General features: G+C 36.5%; 3 protein-coding genes across 4 annotated transcripts; 2 read left to right on the top strand and 1 right to left on the bottom strand.

Annotated features, from left to right (window-relative positions):
• The first annotated feature begins 4343 nt into the window (after positions 1–4343).
• Positions 4344–5042, top strand: LOC149385236 (HSP20-like chaperones superfamily protein). The gene is made up of 2 exons (XM_089626109.1): positions 4344–4556; positions 4651–5042. The coding sequence occupies exons 1-2, from the start codon at positions 4406–4408 to the stop codon at positions 4905–4907; spliced, it is 408 nt and encodes a 135-aa protein (XP_089482235.1). The 5' UTR covers positions 4344–4405; the 3' UTR covers positions 4908–5042.
• A 328-nt stretch (positions 5043–5370) lies between these two features.
• On the bottom strand, positions 5371–12769 carry LOC149385237 (binding / calmodulin binding protein). The gene is made up of 20 exons (XM_089625794.1): positions 12013–12769; positions 11362–11830; positions 11193–11278; positions 10883–10996; positions 10595–10783; positions 10444–10509; positions 10289–10345; positions 10047–10169; positions 9837–9953; positions 9514–9621; positions 9309–9432; positions 8997–9131; positions 8560–8739; positions 7577–8475; positions 7307–7484; positions 6797–7206; positions 6473–6662; positions 6077–6302; positions 5834–5989; positions 5371–5754 (listed from the first exon to the last, which is right to left on the bottom strand). The coding sequence occupies exons 1-20, from the start codon at positions 12688–12690 to the stop codon at positions 5667–5669; spliced, it is 4593 nt and encodes a 1530-aa protein (XP_089481920.1). The 5' UTR covers positions 12691–12769; the 3' UTR covers positions 5371–5666.
• A 1279-nt stretch (positions 12770–14048) lies between these two features.
• LOC149385238 (derlin-2.2) lies at positions 14049–17001 on the top strand. Of its 2 annotated transcripts, XR_016301213.1 has the most exons (7): positions 14049–14261; positions 14417–14516; positions 15147–15361; positions 15452–15535; positions 16053–16106; positions 16473–16712; positions 16805–17001. XR_016301213.1 is itself a non-coding variant. In XM_089625220.1 (6 exons), exons 1-6 carry the CDS (start codon positions 14163–14165, stop codon positions 16653–16655), a joined length of 735 nt encoding a protein of 244 aa, XP_089481346.1. In that variant the 5' UTR covers positions 14049–14162; the 3' UTR covers positions 16656–17001. The 2 variants fall into 2 exon arrangements, 1 of the variants encoding a protein (XP_089481346.1); XM_089625220.1 differs by having other exon boundaries at positions 16473–17001.
• The last annotated feature ends 162 nt before the right edge of the window (positions 17002–17163 follow it).

Here is a 17163-nt window from a genome sequence, read left to right on the forward strand (position 1 = left end):
CCATTTAGCCAAAAAAAAAAAAAAATTCAGTGAATGACTATGAAATGTTATTTATAAGCCCAAATTGATAAATATTCAATAAAATTTATAAAAATTACAAAAAATTAGGAAAATAGTCAACTTAAACGTTTGATATTGTTAAATAGTCAATGTTTCGTAAATCTTAGGTAAATAACCATAAATGATTATGTGATTTAATGTATGACAGTGACTATTTATTTAAGATTTACGTTTGTAAATATATGAAAGTGGTTATTTATCTAAGATTTATCAAACGTTGACTATTTAACAACATCAAACATTTAAATTGATGTCATGAAACACAAGGGTAAATCTAAAAATCGGAAATTATCCAAAAGATGTCACGTCGTTGTAATGATATTTTTACTTAAAATTGATAAAAGATTGATTATTTAGCATACCTTTTTATCATCTTCGAATTGGAACGTGTATATAATTCCTTGCAATATCGAACAAGACCAAAAAAATCGAGGACCTTTCTCGCATCAAGTGATGTTTGAAACTTTCTCCAAACGTGAAGCAGTAAAAAAATCAGCTATTCATAAATAATATATGGATAAATTACACTCATGCCCCCTGAACTCAAGGGTCGGTAACGAACTGCCCCCTAAACTCGAAAAAGTCACAAAAAATCACCTGAACTCTCGTTCTGTTAAAGTATTGCCCCTTCTGTAAAAAATATTCCGTTAAAATGAACACATGACTCTCACGTGATTATTATTTGAAGGGAAAATTATTAAATAATTAATAATATATTTCTATCTCTCTCTCCTCTCTCTCTCTCTCTCTTTCCTTTTTTTTCTTCTTTTCTTCTCCTCATTTTTTTTCTTTTCTTCAATAATAATGAACAAAACTCATCAGCGTTTAATGCAGAGAAGAAAAGAACAGCTTGCGAATTGAAGAATACTCACCGAGAACATGACTAACATTCCTTGAAGGTCACCGAACTCAAGCTCTTCCTCTTCCACGGCCGACCCAAAGCCAAAGCACGAACTCGAACCAGCCCCGTAGCTCTTCATTGTCCGTGACGAGACTCGTATCGGAATGCCCAGAACCGAAAACGTTGGCGTCGACGATCCCATTGACGAGGTGGTTCGTGACGGTGGGTCTTCGGCCGATGAAGCCGACCACCACGACGCCATTGGAGGGCAAATAAGGTTGTGGGTCTGAAGAGCTTGAGGGGACATGGTGGGAGCTGGAGGTTGAAGACAAAGATTACCCTGATAAACACGAAATCAAGCAATCAGAACCAAAATCCCTAAATCAATTTCACGATCTCTCACTCACGTTTCTCTCTTTCTCTCTTCTTTTCTTTTTCTCGGTCTTTCTCTCTTTCCTTCTCTTTTGTTTTCTCGGTCGATTTCCTCAAGAGCTCGGGCTGTTTTAAATCACAGTTGATATCCACTGCTGAGGTGTAAGTCTGTGTCGAAGAAGTGGCGATCGCTGATCGAAGACCGCCGGTTCGTCGAGAAGCAGATGAGCCGAGCCGAACCTGGTTTGATCTCGACCCGATCTCCGGCGACGCAAAGCTCGTCTGCGAGTATCGGGTCATGGCCGGCGATTTCGTCCCCGAGCAAGGGTTCCAAGTCCTCATGATCGAGAAAGACGAGCAATTGAGAAGAATTACTAATCGGAGCCAATTTGATATCAATTTGGGTAACTTGATAATAATAATAATAATAATAATAATAATAATAATAATAATAATAATAATAATAATAATAATAATAACTGAAAATAACTTGATAATTATACATGTTTTAAATCACATTTGATATCCACGTCACCAAATTTTTAACAGAGTTAGAATAAATTTGACGGAAGGGGCAACGTCGCAGCAAAACAATAGTTCAAGATAGTTTTTGTGGAAATTTCGAGTTCAGGGGGCAGTTCGTTACCGACCCTTGAATTCAGGGGGTATTCTTGTAATTTATCCATAATATAGAATGGCCACCCGAATAAAAATCAGCTATCCATAAATAATATATAATGGCCACCCAAAGGAATATTTTTTGAAACACAGATGGGGGAGATCGATAAGATGATTAGTGAGCGCTTTAGACGACTTTAACCCATTTTTAGCTTGCTTGTACTGTATATTTTATTTTAAAAGAAATTGAATACATGATTTAAAATTATAATATTTATATACCAGATAACGAGTTTTTTTTTTATCGATTAAAAAGATTAAAAAAATATCAATATTTAATTAACACATGTTTTCTTTTAGAGCAATGCTATTTGTCCCGAGTCACGATGAGTGACGATCCACTCACGTGTTGACACGTGGCAACGAACTGCCACGTGTCAACACGTGAGTGGATCGTCACTCATCGTGACTCGGGACAAAAATCAATTCCGTTTCTTTTATTAAAGATGCATATTCTCTTACGAGTTTTTTTATCGATTAAAAAGATTAAAAAAAATATCAATATTTAAATAACACATGTTTTCTTTTATTAAAGATGCATATTCTCTTCCCTTTAAATAAGATCCATATAGAAGCATTGAGGAGATTCAAATAAAATAAATTATTTTCTAATGAAAATAAAAATAATAATAAATTGAAAAATGTTTATGACTTGTGTAAATTAAAAAAATTAGCCACATTATTAAATCGTTAAATAAATTTGATACCGATATATTGATTGTATTAGAATAGAATCCTAGATCACTGAGATCTAGTGTTAAATTAGAATCCGCTAAACTCGTCGTAAAGAACGTGTATCCATATTATTATTTCTCGTTGTGACATGTATAGGATCAATTATTTATTTTTTAAAATCGGAGTTAAGATAAGTGAATTATTATTCAAAATGAGCAATCAGTCCAGTAGCCCAGTAGTCCACAATCCTTTTAAAAAATAGTCTAAGTTTCATTTTATTAAGGAAATAACCCAATATCAAACCGAATTTAATTAAATTAACCGTCGGTCTGGTGGGCTATTTCTCTAATAAAATGAAACTTTTACTAGATCCTTAAAAGAAGGTAAATGATTGACTAGTTGCAACAAATACTTGTACTTAAAGTGGGAAGGTAAATTATTGTGTTGTGGATGAGAATGAAAATGTAAATCCCACATGGAATAGATACTTGAAATTTGTAGTGCATTTATAGGCTTACTTAACAAAAGAGTTTGGGTCCCCATGGGTGTAGCGGGGCTAGGATACACTCAAGTCTAACTCGACCACACGCACGTCGCCACTGTCTAAGCGGATCGTGATCAAACTAGATTCGGCCCCTTCGAAAGTTTAAATAATATCTTTCATAATTTCAAATAGTTTTAGTCGGTTGCTATTATTGCACGGTGTCATTAATTTTTAACCGAGCATTCCACGGTGTTGCAATGGTGAACATTTTCAAACGATCAAGCATCAAGTAGCCATCAAAGTTGTGAACGTCTTTTCCTTACATGTTATAAGGCAAACTGTGTATGCCTATATCAGGGGGTATGACCTTCTCATCCTAGAGACAGAAGCAAGTCTTCTCTAGTTATCACCTCTCTCAAAAAATTGTGAGTTTTTTTTTTTTTTTTTTTTTTTTTTTTTTTTTTTTGTAGATTGGATGATAGATTCTGGTACGAATTTTGTTCGCCGAAATTGAGTTTTTTGCTGCATAGTTAGAATTGTTCGTCGTTGTATCTCGAAAGGTTTTCGCTCACTGAATCTAAAGTGTTTCAACGTTGAGAAAGTGATCGAAAATTTAAAAAAATCGTTCAACGTGCTTCGATGTTTCCTTTCGTTTAAGATTTATTAATTTTGTATATATTTTAGGGGCAAGTAGACCAGTAATCCAATAGCTCATTTTTTTTAAGTAAATCAAATTTTATTTTATCTATAACATAGTCTATCGGTCTGCAATAAATTAAATGGATTAAAATGTTAATTAAATAAAAAAAAAATAATTATTTTAATTTATTGTGAGTTGCTGGTCTATTTTTTTTAATAATATAAAAATTTGGGTGTAATATCTATGACACATGGGTTATCGAATCGAGATTCTAACCATTTTCAGGGAGGTGTGATATTTCCAGGAACTGTTTCATCATTGGCCAATTCGGTGGTCTGTAACAAAATAACAAAGCCAATGATCGTAATTTCTCACCAGTCTCAAATCTCAATGATCATAAAGCCCCCATGTGCTTCATCAAGTACCTACACAAATGGATTATTTTTTGTTATCTTCTTAATTTTTATTTCTATTTTTCCATTTCATATTCAACAGTAAAATTACACAAAGCCCTCCTCAACTTGACTACTATCCCACAACCAATTTGGCAACTTGCTATATAAAAACTCTATCCATATAAGTACACTGTACGTACCACCCAAAACCCCGAAAGCAATCAAGTAATTCCTTCCATAACAAAACTACTTAAAAAGGAATGGACTATCCAATGGTTCACCTTGATTCCCATCACCCCCAATATCTCTTATCACCTTCTCATATCCTCTTCCCATACAGCTTTGTCCCACAGAACTATGTTCACTGGTCAGAAACCCCAGACTCTCACATTTTCTCAGCTGACATCCCTGGTAACAAACAAACCCATGTCACATTTATACTCAAGTGGTAACATTAATTAAGCAACTCCCTTTGGGTTCTTTCTTTTTTCTCCCCCTTAAACAGGTGTTAGGAAAGAAGAGATCAAAGTTGAAGTTGAGGACTCAAACTACATGATAATCCGAACCGAGGCCATCGAGGCGGCGAGGACGTTCAAGAGGAAGTTTAGGCTTCCGGGGAGAATCGACGTGGATGGAATCACGGCTAAGTATGAAGATGGAGTCTTGTCGGTCTCAGTTCCGAGGGCTTTCCGGCGAAGAGGTTTCTACGTTGACCCCGCCGATATGCCTCAACAGCTTGACACTCTTGCCAGGGCTGCTTGAATTTATTACATAGTATGGGAAAATTATATATATGCTATGTTACTTATTATCATGTTCCTTTTGTATCGTTCAAGGTTTCATTTGTTGAAGGATGGCTTTTAGTGGTGGTCAATACAAGAACACCGTTGGTAGTTTTTTCACAATTGCCCTTTAGGTTTGAGATAAGCTCTTGCCTGATATCCAATTAGAGCTTCGTAGATAGTTTTGAGGGAAGAACTGGACGAAATTCAATGGTGGACCACACTAGACCAAACTCCTGACTTGATTAATCAACTTGCGAACTATAGGTGATTAAATGAATTGCAATTTGCCAACGTCTTTTAGTGCTCATTCAGACGGGAAAGGTATCAACTTCGATTGGACATGCCATGTCATAGCCAAGTCAGCTAGTTTTACCATACAAAAATCAAGGCATTTTTATCCCTAAACGAATTCAGAAATAAAATAATATTAAAAACGGTCATCCAATATTAATTAAAACTGTACTTGGTATGGTAAAAATATAATGGATTTTGGGGTGAAAGCAAGTTGTATATACTCTAGAAATCCTCAACTTTGCTCATCTAAACGTGGAAAAACCTCATCTTTTTCTAGGCTAATTATACAAGGATTGACAGTGAAATGGAGGCCAATTAGTATTCATATTCTGAAGCACAACCTACAGAACATCCAGGCATTAAAATTCCCGATGTATCATTAGAATTAGAAGACAAGACCCAACTACACACCCAAGTTAGCTAAAAGGCCAAAGCCATGTTTTTATCTCTCCGTTACCATCTTCAGTAGACAAACAGCCTCTTTCAATCTTCTGTCCGTGTTTTCTCTGACAATAGACCCTCGAGCAAGCCTGAAATGAGAAGTGGTCAATCAAAAGTCTTTGATTTAAGACTTGAAAAGACGAAACATAAAAAATATGCAAATGCAACCTCTTCTCGTTGTGTGCCTTTCTTGTTAGTTCCTCAGCTAGTCCGTGTAGTCTCTTCATGATCGCGGTTGATTTTCGAACAGCTTCGATGCCTTTACGACTTGAACATATGTTCTTCATCAATTCAGACGTGACAAAATATCCTTCGTCCTTATTCCTGAATAAGTTCAACGAAGAAAAGGTGAACATGTTGGCATAATAATTGAAAAACGAAAATAAAATCATTATGATCAGCATTGAGAACCTTAGCAGCTGCAACAGAATGGTCTCCACAGATCCAGGGCAGTCGATAAGCACGTCGACCAGATGGGGGTATCGAGCAAGGTTTCTGAGAGTAGAAAGGGTGTGTTTTAAGACCTCCTGATCGGGGACACTTCTGCTCACTGACCGTATAAGCTCCACCAGAGTGTTGATCGCTCTCGCTTTTACGAGTTCTTCACAGCATTTTTTAGAATACCGTGTAGCCATATCTGCCAAAACAGAACACGCTCAGGTCATTAGAGTCAACAACGTTGAGAACACAACGACCTTCATGGGTATCCAATCCAACTACACAGTGAATTCCAACAAAGAATTTCTACTCGTTAATTGAACAAATAATCCCTTCTGTTTGGTAAGAGTTATTGAACTCTTTACTTACCCAGAGTTGCGACAGTGTGAAGAATACCACTAATGCTTTTTTTGCTCAGTAACTCTGAAACCGCTGCTATAAGCCTGTTTATGATACGCATGCCATCATCAACATTCGCAGCTGTCTTTTCCATTCTCAGGCGCAAATCCAGAAGCTGTTCTCTTGATTCTTTCCTAGCAAGATAGCCCTTCCAATACGACTGTTGTTTTGTTTCATCATTTCAAGAGGATAAGATTCAGGAAATACCCAAGTGACTTAAGAAGAGAATTTTAAAGTAAAACAAATCAGTTCAAACTGCTACTACTCTGCACAAATCGAATAATATAATCTTACTTGTATAACAACAATTTGATGCCTCTTTCTGTTGAATTTTCTTCTTGTGATCCAGCCACGCACACATGACTGAATTCTCACCGCAGACTTCCTTCTTAGCTCTATTGACTTGTGCCTCCACCACCTTTGGAGCTTCAAAACTGAGCAAACCATGTATTTGAAATCAACACCTGGTCTTTGGGAACCACAAGGACTTGGTCTGCTGGCTTTTCTTCTCGTAATCAATCCGCGAATATGAGACTGAATTATCACTGCAGACTTTGTTCTTTGTTTTAGTGATATATCTCTCCACCACCTTTGCAGCTTAAGAACTGAAAAAACTACTTGTTTCATCTCATAACTTGAACCAGATCCTTTCAAGCTTTTCAATATGGGACCATAAGGTTTGTCAGCAAGTAGGCGTGAAGTCCCTGTTTGAATCATGCCAGGTTAGAATAAAATCACTACTTGCAGAGAACAACATGGATTTCCAATGAACTTTGTGACCAAGCGAAGGAAAATTATCAATACCTAGGAGCTTCTTCCGTGTCAAATCTCCCCTAACAAACCGTTGAATGTTCAGTGCAGCATGTCTCTGATTCTCATACATCGCACTACATTTCAGCCTTCGGAAAGCACTTTGGATCTTTACTACGGCCACTCTTTGAGAGTAAAAGTCCCTTCGAGCCAACCAACCTCGGAAATGTCTCTGAAAGTATTCAAACAACGTACTTGGAAATTAATTGTTGAGATGAGTATAATGAAACAATGAATAGATGATGCTAAAAATGCAGGTCTTACTTGGATAACGATGATCATATGCCTGCATCTACAAGCTTCTCTATGGCTAATCCATTGCCGTATCGAAGACTGAAGAACTGTTGCTGACTTGGCCATAATTTTGTGTCGTTGGTAAGCCTTCAAACATCTTGACATTCGAAAACAACTCTGGATCTTCAATACTGCTTGCTTTTGATTTTGAAACATCCTTTGACAATTCCTCAACAATCTTGACATCCGAAAACTATTTTGGATTTTCAATGTAGCTTCCTTTTTTCTTCGAAACCTCTCTCTTAACAACCAACAACGGATATGACTCTGGATTTTCAACACTGCTTGCTTTTGATTTTGAAATGTCCTTTGACAATCCCTCAAACATCTCGACATCCGAAAACTATTTTGGATTTGCAATGCTGCTTCCTTTTGTCTTCGAAACCTCTCTCGTAAAAACCAACAACGAACATGACCCTGGATTTTCAATACTGCTTGCTTTTGATTTTGAAACGTCCTTTGACAATCCCTCAAATATCTCGACATCCGAAAACTACTTTGGATTTTCAATGTTGATTCCTTTTGGCTACGAAACCTCTCCCTCAATAACCAACAACGGGTATGACTTTGGATTTTCGTTGCAGCAAAGTGTTGCTTATAAATTCCCTTTTTCTTACGAGAAACCTCAGTCATGTACCTAGATCTTGTTGACCATCTGCGGAAGTGTTTTTGAATGACAACAGAGGCACTGATAAGAGCAACCATAGATGAGTCAGGAGCTACAATATGACGACACTGATATCTCCAGGCCATCCAATTTCTTACTGCTTTCTGGATACGAAATACTGACTTCTTTAGCTTAATGAATCTATATCTATCAATTATATACGTGCCGTATCTCCTCCGTGTTTCACTCTGTTTCCAAGTTTCTATATACAAACAAAAATAAGTCACTTTGGATATTTTTGTCAATCTGCTTAATGAGAAAGAAACTGTCGAGAGCAAGAACATACCACCAAATGAACAGTCCTGAATGTGGCAAGGACCAAAGTTTATGCTTGACAAACTCCTCCTTGCAATTAACCAAACCCGAATAACAGTCTGTAAAAGACAAGCAGCTTTTTTCATTTTCACATAACTGCGACGACAAGTTGCTTGCCTGAATCGGGATTGTATGATTGTGACAGCAGTTTCTGCAGCCATAAAACAAATTATCGGTTAAACAATAAGATATTGAAATTATTAACTTCTGTAATACTAACATCATCAAGTCATAAAATGAGCACAAGAAAGCTGTAATTTATAAATAACACGGAGTCTGCTTGACATAAAAAATACCGCAAATGAGATCGTGGAAAACGAATAAATAAGTGTGAAAATGGACGTACGCAACTCAATAAAAGTTCCCTTCAACTAATATTAAAATAAGCTCATAAAGAAATCAATTTACCCCTTCGTATGATGGCATTTTCACTTGTAGACATCTGTTTCACTGTAGGAGCAGCTGGTTTTGCGATGCGTTGGTAATTCCTCTCAGTCATCGCTTCCCACCAAGCCTGGATACTCTTGAACTTGCTTGAGGCATCTGTTCTCGTTTCCACAATATGGATTAAAAAAATAATTCCAAGAGAATGTCTTATAAGAGAAGTATCCACTTAAAGTACACAAATTGAATATATAATTTGAAGGCAAATTTTGTGTAGCAATCTTATAAAATGGTAGAGACAACTAGTTATGTAGACAAAACAGTAGATAGAGGAACCTTCTCTGTTGTTGTCCGCTGTTCCTACTTCCTCAGAACCTGTAGAGCATGGTCCAGTACTACAGTGTTTTCTTGATGGACTTTGACAGTGACAACCTAGGAGTTTATGGAAATTCAATTGATCCTGCACGGAAACCATATCTCAGCCACGTCTAACTTTATCAATGACTACATCAATCACTCACCCAAACATTTAAAGTATTACCATGTTTTTCTTCACAATTAACTGTGATGCAAGGAACACCAACAGGATTACCACACTTCTCTCGTTACAGGGCCCACCATATTCAAGGATGTCGCTGGTTTGCAGAACCTGTGGGACAAAAGAAAAACATGTTAATCCCAGTCTTTGAAAAACAAGGAGACGTAGCACCAAAGATGCACATTTACAAATATTTAAATGTATTGACATCTACAAATCTTTAAATGTATTGAAATCTACAAAACATGATAACATAAACATTCCCTAGATGTAATGTTAAGATTTACTATGAAAATATATTTATTCGCAGGAAAAAAAAAATATACCTCAGGAAAGTTTCCCAACAATGTTGCCAATTTTTGTGACAAGAGAAAGTTGTGCACTGCATCTCGGTAATCAGTAGCTAAAACAATCGATTCTTCACCACCTAATTTACACGAATTCTGAAGCAAATAATTGAATAAGATAGATAAAGGTAAACTATTCGTCTCGACACAAGAAAGACAAAATGTACAGAAATTGGATAAGCACAACACCTTAGATGGGCTGGAACAAGAAAGTTCCTTGCGAAAATAATAATCAAGTAAGCACCAGATGGCTTTTCCATCAGATAGTGACGTAAAGCTGTCTATTCTGCAATTATAGTTTAGGCAAATTGCCTAAAATAAAATCGCAACTAAAATTATCAGCCATTGTTTAAAAGTATTTGAGCTAGAATAAGTAAGATATCACATTGTAGAGTAGTAAACATAAGTCCTCATAATCACCCAGAAAATACCTTAATCCAACTTAAAAGCAATTCCAAAGGAGTAGAATCGGAAGTGTTAGATTTTTTCTGTTTAAAACCATTATAAGAAAGCTTGTCAATGCCATAGCTTGGAAAGAGAAAACAAATAAAAGAGATAATGCCTCAGGATTATTATTGAAAAATACCATATCAGCTCCCAAAATTTTGTGAATTTCCTCAACTAGCATTGTTTTCTTCATGAGATGAGGCAGCTGCAAGTCCACCGACAATCATTTTGGATATACAGTAAAATATTAATATGCATATATGATAATAAACTTTACAAAAAGGACATGCCTGCAAATGAACAAACATGTTCCACAGCAAGGAAAGTGTTAATTCCTTGTCTCCACTAACAATATCATCTCCCACTATCATCATTCCATCATCGTCATGCAAAGGTACACCAGCCTCCCTAAGATACTGCAATACGACTCCACAATTTGCCAAGTGCTTCTTAGCAGTATCTGATGGAACCGCCAATTTCTGCTCATAATTTGGCATATATATCAGAAAAAGAAAGGGAAAAAAACAAAACATACTTTCAGATGTACCAATTCAGTATGAGAAGAGGGAAAGAACAACCGTGAGTATAGAGGAGTCATCCAGCAAAAGGTGAGTAGCTCTGCAGAGCCGAACCCCGTCTTGGAGATCTATAAACAACTCTGATACCTTGAAGTTGTACTCAACAAGGGGATTCTGCAAGTAACGTAGATTTTTCCCATGATTGTCCAAATAATGACGTAATACAGAACCCAAAGACACTGCTGAATAAAACAAGCATCAATAATCTACGGCCACATATATATTAAGAAGAAAATTAAGTGCACAATGCACATGGAAAATAAGTAAATCCTCTGATATAAAGAACAACCTACACGAAAACATTGTGTACCTGCTGATACATTACTCTGTACCCGACCATTGTCAAATGTGCCGTGACATTCCCTTCTCCGAGCATGGTATCCGAAGATAAGAATTCTAATTAGCCAAAAAAAAAAAAATCAAGAGTCAAGTAAAGACACAATTCAAGAAAAGAATATTGGTTTATCTCAACATCATACCCTGTATAACCTGACGGCTGGACTTGATACTAGATTGCACCGTGAACAATAATGGAGAGCCTCCATCCACTCCATCAATACCATACTTGAGAGAAAGACTGCTCTGAGATTTAGCTCTATCCAAAACAAGAACTAGCAACAATATCCTCTTCAGTACAATATTCCCCAAAGCTTCATAATAACCAGGCCTGTACAGTCCCTCGACCTTCTTGTTATAAGCATAAGATTTTGCTAAACCGGCGTGTGAGAAGAACTGCCTTTCAATTATCATCCTTAGGAGTGCTGTTTCTTGGTCAGGATTGTCCTCTCCATCGCTCAACATATAGTTTCCACCGAAAACAATGTACAGTCCAATTCGAAGCCAAACTGGGTTGTAAGACATTAGAATTCTGGTAGCTTTTTCCTTAAGTCCGACATCAGTTACTATGGGACAATGCGCTTTCATTTTCAATCTCCCTTGATCTATATTCTGCATGAAATCAAAACAGAAGATATGTGGTATAATGCCAGCTAGACAAAATTTAATTCAAAATAAATAAATAAAAATTGACCCACTATAATCGAATCTTTCCTAAAACAGCTTGATTCAAATGAAAGATGATGATTACAATTTGAGATAATAAAAAAACAAAACGTAATACCAACACTAACCTTAGCCACTTGAGTCATTACATCAAAGACTTCCTTGCAACCACCCAAGCTCATATAAACCTGCAATCTCTCCCTCAAATCCTCGAAGCTACAGACGTCTTTCAGCGAACTCTTCAGACCCATATACGCCGAGCTCGGAAACCCCACCGGCAGTGCGGCGCCCACGGCTTCTTCCCCGCGCCACCCCGAATCCCGACGGCGCTTCGGACTCCTCCACGCCACATCGACTCTCACGCCGATCCCTGGAAATCCGTCCCTCTTCCCCTTCGAAGCCCCGCCATCCCGGTCGCCAGTTTGACCACCCACCGTCGGATCACAGCCGCATGAATTAGGGCTCTCGAACAAGAAATTGAGCCAAACGGCCATGGACTTGGCAAGCGACTTCAAAGACCTTTCCTTCTCGACCATGGCCTTCCAAGCAGTCTGTTGCTGCTCGTTCTCGAGTGCTCTGAGCCGCCTCGCAGTCTTGGACCGGCTCGCAGAAGGAGCGAGGGAATTCCGCGACGACGAAGCCCTAGGGGTCTGTTTGGACGCGGTGAAGAACCGAGTCCCGGGGGTCTGGAGATCGGGCTTCCGCTGGGGTCGCTGCCTCGGAGTCTTAAAATTTGAAAGGTCTCGGAAGAGCGACGGCGGTAGCTTCGCCGGAGAAGGAAACGGAAGCTCTTCCTCGGACGCCATTGTCGCTCGGAGAAAGCGAAAGCCAAACCTCGATTCTGTTTGGCTGTTTCAAATTCAAAATGAGGGAATGAGGATGCTGGCGGGATTTCTGGCTAAAACTAAAAGGCGGTGAACAAATATAATATAATATAAGACAATAAAGAAAAAATTGTACAAAATAATTTTTTATACAAGAAACCATTTAGTAAAATAGCAACTAATTGTTTATTTAAATAGCTAAAATTTCAAATTTTTAGCAAAACCTCCGAATTTACGTTGTCAAATATTTAATAACATTAAAATTAAAATTTTTGACAATTATTATAAGCAATTTATCACTTTAAAAAAATATTAATCTGAACATTAATTTTGTTTTTAAAACTTAATATTGTTTTTTTAATCACTTTAAGTCTGTTTTAGTTTTTTTTTTAAATCTCAACCGTTTTAAAGTATTTCATAAAATAGTTTTTACTAAAGTTGAAAAATACTTTTGTAAAATATAGAAATAAAATAAAAAAGCAAGATTTTTCATAGTTTTTGAAAGGAAAAAAATTATTTTATGTTAAATTACGATTCTGTCTTTAATCATTCAATACAATTAAAAGTCAAAATTTTGTTTCTTTTTATATAAGACTGTGCACGTACTTTAATGGTCTTGTGAAAGATAACACCGTTTTTATTTTATTTTATTATGAGTTGTAAATTTTAGAAATGTACAAGTTTATAATTTTACTATTTTATATTACTACGTGTATTAAAATTAGACATTGATTATAAATTCATGAAATAATATTAGTAAAACATATATATATATATATATATATATATATTGAGTTAGTCTTAATGTTAATATTTTATACAAAACATTTAAAATATATATATATATATATTATTTCTATCTTTCACTTAACAATTATAATTTTATTACACATAAATATTAATAATTTTTATTAACTTCATTGCTATTAGTTTGCCAAACACTTTCAAAAGATGAATTTAAAAGAGTTTTTTTTAAATAAAATTATATCAAACGGCGTCATTGACTATTTTGTAAATCCTTAATTTTAAATAGTTATTTAATCAAATCACCAAAAAATCAAATGACAATAATATTTAGTATTTGACACGTGCGAGCGAGCAGTCTCGTGATACTGTCCGATCGAATTGCCACGTCAACAGTTTGTGAAGGCCCGGGTTTTCTTAAAAGCCCATTGGGCTCGTAACCGGTCCATCTTGCAGGTTTCACCACGCGGAAGTATGCTATTGGATCGTGGTTATCACGCGCGCTCTCATTCGGTAACAGCTTGTTGTCATTCCCTCTGTGTTTCTAGCTTTGCTTGTCGATATAAAAAGCTCACATTCTAGAATCTAGACAACCACGTTATTCGTTTGTCTGTTTCCTCAGAGCATTTCTCTTCTTCTTCTGTGCCCGAATCTCATTAACCAGTTCGTTTCTTTGTTCATTGGAGATTCGATTGGCGTCGGATATAGAAATGGCTCAGGCGGTGGAAGAATGGTACAAGCAAATGCCGATAATCACTCGGTCGTACCTCACCGCCGCGATTATCACCACCATCGGCTGTTCGCTCGATGTACGATTGAATTTTGACCTAATCTTGATCGATTAGCGTTTTCTTTTTGTTATTTCTGAGTTCATCAATTGATTCAGGGTTTCTGTGTTATTTGGTGATGGTACTTTTTTGTATTTGAAAGGTAATATTTTTGGGTATTTTTTTCTTTTTCGCAGATAATCTCTCCTTATAATCTTTATCTGCATCCTAAACTTGTGGTGAAGGAGTATCAATTCTGGCGACTCGTTACCAACTTCTTATACTTCCGGAAAATGGGTAATTTTACACAACGGCCATGATTTTTTTTTTTTTTTTTTTTTTTCATTTGGATTTCAATAATCATTCGAGGATTATAGGATTATATTATTCTTCGTCTTTTTTTTAGCGTGGTCATTTTTTTCACGATCATAGTGTTACTCTAGATAATTAGCGCCGAAGGTTGTCTAGAAATCTTTTAAAGAAACAAGAGAATCGCGATTTTGGTGTTTACGTAGTTGGATTTAAGTTAAGGATGCAAGGTGATCAAGGTAGAAAGAAAAGAAATATATTTGAAGTTACAGAATTCAGTACCTAGATATGCAGTGTATAAAAAAATTTGAAAAAGTAAGCATAACTACGGTGTATCTTATCTCTGTACTAAGAGAGACTGTGTTACACGTTTTAAACCCCTTTTGATTTCTCTTGTTTTCTTCCACTTTGCCCAACTTCATATCATACAATCACTGGCTAAACTTTATCCATTCTTTACTTGTTATTATTCTTCCTATTGGACAACTAGAAATGTGTGGTAGAAAATTCATCAACTGTTAGCTGATTAAGAGCTACGTAAATTCTGATTGAAGGTTACTACTTACTAGCTTGATAATGATATGCCATTAGTAACATGCTAAAAATGTGCATTGGCAGACTTGGATTTTATGTTCCACATGTTCTTTCTTGCTCGGTACTGCAAGCTTCTCGAAGAGAACTCGTTCAGGGGAAAGACTGCTGATTTCTTTTACATGCTCTTATTCGGTGCCTCTGTACTAACTGGAATCGTCCTTGTTGGCGGGATGATACCATATCTGTCGGCATCATTTGCTAAAATCATATTCCTCAGCAATTCTCTCACTTTTATGATGGTAAAATTGCTTTCCTCTTCGTTCTTTCTTCTTGGAAATACAGTCCTGGAATGTTTATAGTTGTTTCTGAGTTGCATTTCGTCTTAACAGGTTTATGTGTGGAGCAAGCAAAATCCTTTTATCCATATGAGCTTCCTGGGCCTTTTCACTTTCACGGCAGCGTATTTACCATGGGTCAGTGAGAGCTTCCTAGCTGCTTCTTTTTTCGCTTGGCTTTTCTAATATGTACTTTGTTATGAGTTAAGAGACTACTGAGAAGACCCTGGGTTTAGGATAATAGACCATTTTATTATTCTTAGCCTTTTATTAATTGTTTTAGCCTTTTAGGTGTTGTAGGTCAGTTTGGGGGTTTGTTTCTCTAGGCTGGGCTATATAATGGAACACAGAGGGATTAGGCAGGGCATTCAGTCAATTAGTCTAGCTTTGGGATTTTCCCCTTTGGAGAGTGCCGGTCCTCTCGAAAGGCCAGTGACTATCTGTAAACACCCTTTTATCAATACACACAGTATATTTTCCATTTATTCCCTCTCCGGTTTCTATCAACTACCAATCCAGCTTTATTCCATATGTTTATTAGTTTACCGTTATGATCTTTAAATGTCTATTATTTTGAGATACTAATGTATTTCAAGGAAAATATGTGGGCTGTCCGAACACTCAGTATAACTTTCCATTTCATTCGTTTCTGCAGGTTCTTTTGGGATTCTCTGTCCTTGTTGGAGCTAGTGCATGGGTTGACCTGTTGGTAAGCATGTGCTTTCATACCATGTCAAATTTAATATACTTGTTGCTCTGATTTCCTAGACCCTATAGATGATTATTCATGACCTTAATGCGATTCACTCTATTCTTTTAAAAACTGTATCATATTGTTCCCACGTGATAATTTCATGTCAAAGCGTGTAATCCGGTATCCTCCTTGAAAAATCCACACATTCCCAACTACAGAATGAATCTCTGATTTCTAAACCAATTTTTTTCCTGTGCTTTCCAAAAATCCCTAACTGGGCCTTGCTTAGGCTCCATTTTCCACCAATGTTACTCTCAGCTACATCTTATTTTACCCTTATTTCATTACATAATAATTTATATGCTGTAATTTTTCATCCAGGGAATGGTTGCTGGTCATGCCTACTACTTTCTCAAATCTGTTTACCCGCAAATGACTGGCCGTCATCCCTTGGATACGCCATCTTTTATCAAAGCTCTCTTTGCAGATGAAGCTGTCGTGGTTGCTCGGCCAGCCGATGTGAGATTTGCGCCTCCACCGATTGATGATCTTCACCAAGACTAGAGAGAGAGAGAGAGAGAGAGAGAGAATTCCATGAACCTTTTGGCTAAGTCAGAAAAAGTGAGCCAATGGGAATGTCCACTGGTCTTTCTTGACTTGTAAGATATAGAAACTACCAGTTTGCTAATTGTTTTATTTTTCCTCTTGTGCAGTCTTCACAAAGCCTTGTTCCAGATCATTTGGCTACTGTAGTCAAAAGTTTTTTTTTATTATATATATATTTGTTTGGTCAGAGGTTTTTTTTTAATTTGTTTGGTCGGTTTTTTTTATTTGTTTGGTCAATTGAGACTGGAATAGATAAATGAGAAATCAGGAAGAAAAATAACTTGATATTAGTGATTTTGCAATACTTGAATGTATAATTTACTTATTCTGAATGATGTATACTGTGTTTACAATTACTGTTTTCCAAATTAAAATTCTGAGAAAATACGATAAATATTGCCGTAATAATTTGAGATAAATTCAACAGTCTCCCATCTCCTTGGAATAAAAGCTGACTGATTATATC

This window comes from Urtica dioica, chromosome 9 (genome assembly GCF_054948205.1).
Source record: "Urtica dioica subsp. dioica isolate 48M chromosome 9, U.dioica_male_clone48M_v1_H2, whole genome shotgun sequence".
In the NCBI taxonomy this organism is placed as follows: domain Eukaryota; kingdom Viridiplantae; phylum Streptophyta; class Magnoliopsida; order Rosales; family Urticaceae; genus Urtica; species Urtica dioica.

Coding starts and splice junctions, on each gene's coding strand:
- LOC149385236 (XM_089626109.1), top strand. CDS start 4,406: ATGGACTATCCAATGGTTCACCTTGATTCCCATCACCCCCAATATCTC. Junction 4,557..4,650: donor TTTCTCAGCTGACATCCCTG/GTAACAAACAAA, acceptor CCCCTTAAACAG/GTGTTAGGAAAGAAGAGATC.
- LOC149385237 (XM_089625794.1), bottom strand. CDS start 12,690: ATGGCGTCCGAGGAAGAGCTTCCGTTTCCTTCTCCGGCGAAGCTACCG. Junction 9,433..9,513: donor TAATTGTGAAGAAAAACATG/GTAATACTTTAA, acceptor GTTTCCGTGCAG/GATCAATTGAATTTCCATAA. Junction 5,990..6,076: donor ATTCTGTTGCAGCTGCTAAG/GTTCTCAATGCT, acceptor GAACTTATTCAG/GAATAAGGACGAAGGATATT.
- LOC149385238 (XM_089625220.1), top strand. CDS start 14,163: ATGGCTCAGGCGGTGGAAGAATGGTACAAGCAAATGCCGATAATCACT. Junction 15,362..15,451: donor ATTCTCTCACTTTTATGATG/GTAAAATTGCTT, acceptor TCGTCTTAACAG/GTTTATGTGTGGAGCAAGCA. Junction 16,107..16,472: donor GTGCATGGGTTGACCTGTTG/GTAAGCATGTGC, acceptor TTTTTCATCCAG/GGAATGGTTGCTGGTCATGC.